At 42.8% G+C, this 7,500-nt stretch overlaps 1 protein-coding gene across 1 annotated transcript in view; it reads left to right on the forward strand.

Annotated features, from left to right (window-relative positions):
- Positions 1-7,500, forward strand: part of LOC307236422 (GTP-binding protein 1-like) — a 21,459-nt gene that overhangs the window by 1,070 nt on the left and 12,889 nt on the right. Inside the window, exons 2-5 of the mRNA XM_080008841.1 lie at positions 4,738-4,849; positions 5,329-5,509; positions 6,446-6,629; positions 7,127-7,291. Of these exons, the coding sequence (XP_079864967.1) occupies positions 4,738-4,849; positions 5,329-5,509; positions 6,446-6,629; positions 7,127-7,291 (642 nt within the window). The remainder of the gene's footprint in view (positions 1-4,737; positions 4,850-5,328; positions 5,510-6,445; positions 6,630-7,126; positions 7,292-7,500) is intronic.

Below are 7,500 nucleotides of genomic sequence, written 5' to 3' on the forward strand. Positions count from 1 at the left end.
TGGTTAGATGGTTAACTGGTTAGATGGTTAGATGGTTAACTGGTTAGATGGTTAACTGGTTAGATGGTTAACTGGTTAGATGGTTAGATGGTTAGATGGTTAGATGTTAACTGGTTAGATGGTTAACTGGTTAGATGGTTAACTGGTTAGATGGTTAACTGGTTAGATGGTTAGATGGTTAACTGGTTAGATGGTTAGATGGTTAACTGGTTAGATGGTTAACTGGTTAGATGGTTAACTGGTTAGATGGTTAGATGGTTAGATGTTAACTGGTTAGATGGTTAACTGGTTAGATGGTTATATGGTTAACTGGTTAGATGGTTAACTGGTTAGATGGTTAGATGGTTAGATGGTTAGATGTTAACTGGTTAGATGGTTAACTGGTTAGATGGTTAACTGGTTAGATGGTTAACTGGTTAGATGGTTAGATGGTTAACTGGTTAGATGGTTAGATGGTTAACTGGTTAGATGGTTAACTGGTTAGATGGTTAACTGGTTAGATGGTTAGATGGTTAGATGTTAACTGGTTAGATGGTTAACTGGTTAGATGGTTATATGGTTAACTGGTTAGATGGTTAACTGGTTAGATGGTTAGATGGTTAGATGGTTAGATGTTAACTGGTTAGATGGTTAACTGGTTAGATGGTTAGATGGTTAGATGGTTAGATGGTTAACTGGTTAGATGGTTAACTGGTTAGATGGTTAACTGGTTAGATGGTTAGATGGTTAGATGTTAACTGGTTAGATGGTTAACTGGTTAGATGGTTATATGGTTAACTGGTTAACTCGTTAGATTGTTAACTCGTTAGATTGTTAACTGGTTAGATTGTTAACTGGTTAGATTGTTAACTGGTTAGATGGTTAACTGGTTAACTGGTTAGATGGTTAACTGGTTAGATGGTTAAATGGTTAGATGGTTAACTGATTAACTGGTTAACTGGTTAGATTGTTAACTGGTTAGATTGTTAACTGGTTAGATTGTTAACTGGTTAGATGGTTAGATGGTTAGATGGTTAACTGGTTAGATGGTTAGATGGTTAAATGGTTAACTGGTTAACTGGTTAACTGGTTAGATGGTTAGGTGGTTAACTGGTTAACTGGTTAGATTGTTGCCTGGTTAGATTGTTGCCTGGTTAGATTGTTAACTGGTTAGATTGTTAACTGGTTATATGGTTATATGGTTAGATGGTTAGATGGTTAGATGGTTATATGGTTATATGGTTAACTGGTTAACTGGTTAGATGGTTAGATGGTTAGATGGTTAACTGGTTAGATGGTTAAATGGTTAACTGGTTAACTGGTTAACTGGTTAACTGGTTAACTGGTTAGATGGTTAGATGGTTAACTGGTTAGATGGTTAACTGGTTAGATGGTTAGATGGTTAACTGGTTAACTGGTTAGATTGTTAACTGGTTAGATTGTTGCCTGGTTAGATTGTTAACTGGTTAGATTGTTAACTGGTTATATGGTTAGATGGTTAGATGGTTATATGGTTAACTGGTTAACTGGTTAACTGGTTAACTGGTTAACTGGTTAGATGGTTAGATGGTTAGATGGTTAGATGGTTAACTGGTTAACTGGTTAGATGGTTAACTGGTTAGATGGTTAACTGGTTAGATGGTTAACTGGTTCGATGTTTGGATGTTTGGATGGTAAGATGGTAAGATGGTTGGATGGTTGGATGGTTGGATGGTAAGATAGTAAGATGGTTGGATGGTTAACTGGTTAGATGGTTAACTGGTTAGATGGTTAACTGGTTAGATGGTTAACTGGTTAGATGGTTAACTGGTTAGATGGTTAACTGGTTAGATGGTTAACTGGTTCGATGTTTGGATGTTTGGATGGTAAGATGGTAAGATGGTTGGATGGTTGGATGGTTGGATGGTAAGATGGTAAGATGGTTGGATGGTTAACTGGTTAGATGGTTAACTGGTTAGATGGTTAACTGGTTAACTGGTTAGATTGTTAACTGGTTAGATTGTTAACTGGTTAGATGGTTAACTGGTTAGATGGTTAGATGGTTAGATGGTTGGATGGTTGGATGGTTGGATGGTAAGATGGTAAGATGGTTGGATGGTTAACTGGTTAGATGGTTAACTGGTTAGATGGTTAACTGGTTAGATTGTTAACTGGTTAGATGGTTAGATGGTTAGATGGTTAAATGGTTAAATGGTTAAATGGTTAACTGGTTAACTGGTTAACTGGTTAACTGGTTAACTGGTTAACTGGTTAGATGGTTAACTGGTTAACTGGTTAACTGGTTAACTGGTTAACTGGTTAACTGGTTAACTGGTTATATGGTTATATGGTTAACTGGTTAACTGGTTAGATGGTTAGATGGTTAGATGGTTAACTGGTTAACTGGTTAACTGGTTAACTGGTTAGATGGTTAACTGGTTAGATGGTTAACTGGTTAGATGGTTAACTGGTTAGATGTTTGGATGGTTGGATGGTAAGATGGTTGGATGGTTAACTGGTAAGATGGTTGGATGGTTAACTGGTTAGATGGTTAGATGGTTAACTGGTTAGATGTTTGGATGGTTGGATGGTTGGATGGTAAGATGGTTGGATGGTTAACTGGTAAGATGGTTAACTGGTAAGATGGTTGGATGGTTGGATGGTTAGATGGTTGGATGGTTGGATGGTTAGATGGTTAGATGGTTAGATGGTTAGATGGTTAGATGTTTGGATGGTTAGATGGTTAGATGGTTAGATGGTTAGATGTTTGGATGGTTAGATGGTTGGATGGTTGGATGGTTGGATGGTTGGATGGTTGGATGGTAAGATGGTTGGATGGTTAGATGGTTGGATGGTTAGATGGTTTGATGGTTAACTGGTTTGATGGTTAACTGGTTTGATGGTTAACTGGTTTGATGGTTAACTGGTTTGATGGTTAACTGGTTAGATGTTTGGATGTTTTGATGGTTGGATGGTTGGATGGTTAACTGGTAAGATGGTTGGATGGTTAACTGGTTAAATGTTAGTTGGTTGGATGTTCAACTGGTTGGATGGTTGGATGACCTTTATTTACCAGGTTAGTCTCACCGAGGTGGGTGCAGGTTTGAGTCCTGCTAGAGCAACTGTCAGGTTGGCGTACCCGGTAGAGAGACAGACAGACAGACAGACAGACAGACAGATTTCTTACCCTTCATTTCCTCCTGGTATGAAAGGTAAACACAATGAGACTCTTTGTCTCCGTCCAGGGAGCGCTCCCTCTGAGAGGCCCTGTCTTTTTATTTCCATTGTTAAAGCCACAATCACAGTTCTACACCTTTGTAAACAGCTGATGCTTCATGGTTCTTGCTGCCTGTAATAAAAAAACAAGTTATTATTATTTTCTGGCTGGTTTTCGAGCAGCCAAAGTGTGCACATGCCACGCCCCTCTTCATCTCTGTTACATGTTTAACTGGTTAGAAGTTAGATGGTTAACTGGTTAGATGGTTAACTGGTTAGATGTTAGATGGTTAACTGGTTAGATGTTAGATGGTTAACTGGTTAGATGTTAGATGGTTAACTGGTTAGATGTTAGATGGTTAACTGGTTAGATGTTAGATGGTTAACTGGTTAGATGTTAGATGGTTAACTGGTTAGATGTTAGAAGGTTAACTGGTTAGATGTTAGATGGTTAACTGGTTAGATGTTAGATGGTTAACTGGTTAGATGTTAGATGATTAACTGGTTAGATGTTAGATGGTTAACTGGTTAGATGTTAGATGGTTAACCAAAATTGTAAATTAGTTACAAATGTAAACTTGTAGTTGCTCTTCACGGCTGCTTCCACACTCGCACTGCAACCCTGAAACTATGTGGACATTACCCGGAGGAGCTGTACGTATGAACCCAGATGTCCGAAACATTTGACCCGGACTTTAGCCAGCCGGCAGCCTGGTAGTCTGTGTGCTGTTGAGCGGAACGTGTGAACAGAGCAGGTGATTGTCCGGATCATTCACAGCCAACGAGTGGACGTGTTGCGTGTTGAAGGCTCTATCATGTACCAGTTATTTACCTTTGTGCGTGGAGCGCAGCTGCTTCCTTCTCCTTCCTGCTTTCCTGCCTTCCTTTCTATATTCCTTTCCATTCTTTCCTTTATATTATGTCCAAATACATGGAGTGTCAATGGCAAAAAAGACAAGTCGGTAGCCTCGTCCTCGACCATCTTGGGTGCGGTGTAAAACTCTGTAGCATCATTGCGTCACGTCCTGCCTCCTGCATGCATGCAACCCGGGCTCCACCCAACGTATGAACCAGAGTATTTCCAGGTAGTGTGAACGCATCTGACACGGACAATCTCCTGTTGTGTGTTGCGTGTGTGAAAGGGAAACTCCGGACAATGTCCAGACCTGATTATCTGGACATTGTACAGAGTGCACTTGAACCTACTGTGTATCGTCTTTTTATTATGTGTATCAGTGATATTTTTACAACTTGAATCCGGTAACCAAAACAGGTTTTGCATCATCACTTTCATTTTCTCCAAACGCTGGACATTTCCATTCATAAGCAACGGAATGAGGAACTCAACGGGCGCTTCCCCACAGGAAGCCACTTTCATAAACCTCGTCGTTGAGTGACGTCGAGTACGATGCAGCTGTCTTGGCTGCTCTGGATGAACTCTGAGTGACCCCCATTGGGGAAAGCAACGGAAAACATGATCTCAAAATGTTCTGACACAACAAAACCGTCTCAGTTCTTTGCTCTCTCTCTCTCTCTCTCCCTCTCTCTCGCTCTCTCTCTCAGCTGGCCCTGGTCAGCCCAAATGGAGAGCAATACGACTCACTACTCCGACAGCTGAGGGACCGGGTGGAGGAAGGCTGTGGGGAGACCATCTATGTTGTCGGGATGGGCTCTGGTGAGGGACGTAGTTACTTTCTTTCTCTGGTTCTTTAGATAGATATACACTGTATTCAACCCCAGAGGGAAATGACAGTTTTACATCATCAAAAACAATAGTGTAATAATAATAATTACAATGATAAAGAAATAGAATAAAAATAGAGGGAAACATTGGAAATATGCAATCGCCCTTAAGATTTACTCAAAAATATCAATAAACCCAAAAATTATCAATAACATAATAAATATATCGACGAGAAAAACTTAGAATCTTAAAATAACAACCAAGAAGGATTTGGCAATGTACAAAGAAATCCTAAATTGACCAATAAACCTGTGTAACCTGTGTATTCATATTCTGCCACAAATAGGAAATTGTGCCAGTTTGCATAAATATAGGCGTTTTTGATCAGTTTTTTTCTTTTTCCACATGATTATGCTTCCTGAAGCTTTGGACAGTCCATGTCAATCATTCATCCCTCTCCCCCTCTCCAGACGGGGGGGACTGGGGTCTGGATGAGAAGGACATGGAGGCCTCCGTGGCCACGGTTCGCTCGCTTTGTGAGCAGCTGGATTCGGACCTCATCCCCCTGCGGCAGCGCAGCGAGGCGGCCGGGGTGGTGCGGGACTTCCTGATCCGCCGCCGCGTGGGCGAGCTCGACTTCCTGGAGGTCAGGTGAGCAGGGCCCCATGCCAGGCTAAAGGGACGTTCCACCCCAACGTAGCCTTGTAGTCTATGTAAAAATGTTTTGTGGTGTGGGGATGGGATGGTTTGAGCAGCCACACCTGACCTGGATCTAGGTGATCGGGTCAGGGTGGCTGCACACCTGTTGTTCGTTGGTTGGGCTAACGAGCAACAGGTTAAAACCCCATCACCACACTCACTCAGGAGAGGAGCCCTGTCATGACATGTTCCATCTGCTCCTGGCTTGTTCCACCTAGCCCCCTCTCTAACGCCTCGTCTTCTGTATCTCTGTGCTGGAGGGCTGTGAACACGCCACTTGTGTGGCTGTTTATCTGCCGTAAGTTACAGTAGATGCATTACAGCTCGTCACTCAAATGACAAAAATTGTGTTGCTTTTGGGGGGTGGTAGCTCAGGAGGTAGAGCTGGTGGTCTAGTAATCTAAAGGTTGCTGGTTCGATCCCGGCTCCTCCTGCTAGCATGCTGTAGTGTCCTTGAGCAAGACACTTAACCCCTCAATGCTCCTGATGGCTGCGTCCGTCGGTGTTTGAACAATTGTAAGTTGCTTTGGATAAAAGCGTCTGATCAATGACTAAATGTAAATGCTTTTGTTTATTATTTATTTGTATTTTCTTCTTGCACTCTGGGGATTGACTTGAAGATTTAGGTTGGAATGTAAGCATTTTGTTACCTCCACTGCTTACTGTTAAACATTTAACCAATTTAAAACTGACACATTTTACAAAATTGAAACTTTAAAACTTGAAATATTGGAAACAAAAGTCTTTAAAGGTAGAAACCTTTGGAACGTGAAACTTTTGCAAATTGAAACTTTTGAAACTTGTAGCCTCAACCCTCGAAACTCAAAATCTTTTAGAAGTGAAGATGGAGGGATAAAGTTTCCTCCCCCTTTCGCCTCCCCCCGCCAGGGTGGCGGTGGTGGGGAACGTGGACGCCGGTAAGAGCACCCTCCTGGGGGTCCTGACCCACGGGGAACTGGACAACGGGCGGGGCTTCGCTCGGCAGAAGCTCTTCAGACACAAGCACGAGATGGAGAGCGGGAGGACGAGCAGCGTGGGCAACGACATCCTGGGCTTCGACCAGGAGGGACAGGTCAGAGAGGGCTGCTTCACTCTACACCTCCACCCAGATGACACCGTGTTCTGTAGCAGTTAAGACTGCAAATTTACCTCCACCCAGATGACATGTTCTACACCTCAACACCGGCAACGATGTCAAGCATTCTCAAATCCCCAGGCTGCTTTTGATACCATACAACGCTCATTAACCTTCTGTCCTCAACGCTGCTCAGAGCAACCTGTACATCAACACCAGTGGATGGAGACGATCCTCTCTATCAACCTTCTGTGGAGAGCGTTTTGAATTCAACTCTACATAGAGAAACCTAAATACCTGTGTACCGTGACTGCTCGGCTGACAAATGGGTGGCAATCTGAGATCTTTATACAACTGTATTAATTGTCCAAAATATCGTCCATTGTCATATTCTTTGTTCCGCATCAGCGTCACAACACCTCCCAAGTCAGTTGTGTGGTGATGTCAGTGTTTTTATAGTTGTTTATACCAACAACAACCCCCCCCCCCCTCAGGTGGTGAACAAGCCCGACAGCCATGGAGGAAGCCTGGACTGGACCAAGATCTGTGAGAAGTCCTCAAAGGTCATCACCTTCATTGACCTTGCCGGCCACGAGAAGTACCTGAAGACCACCGTGTTCGGCATGACGGGACACCTTCCCGACTTCTGCATGCTCATGGTGTGTGTGTGTGTGTGTGTGTGTGTGTGTGTGTGTGTGTGTGTGTGTGTGTGTGTGTGTGTGTGTGTGTGTGTGTGTGTGTGTGTGTGTGTGTGTGTGTGTGTGTGTGTGTGTGTGTGTGTGTGTGTGTGCACTGATCTGATGGACACCAACACCGGTGGCTGTTTTTACAACAAATGTTTTCTTAGGTCCGAGTTAAAGATGCCAAC

Source organism: Zeus faber (genome assembly GCF_960531495.2).
Source record: "Zeus faber genome assembly, chromosome: 11".
NCBI classification, from domain to species: Eukaryota; Metazoa; Chordata; class Actinopteri; order Zeiformes; family Zeidae; genus Zeus; species Zeus faber.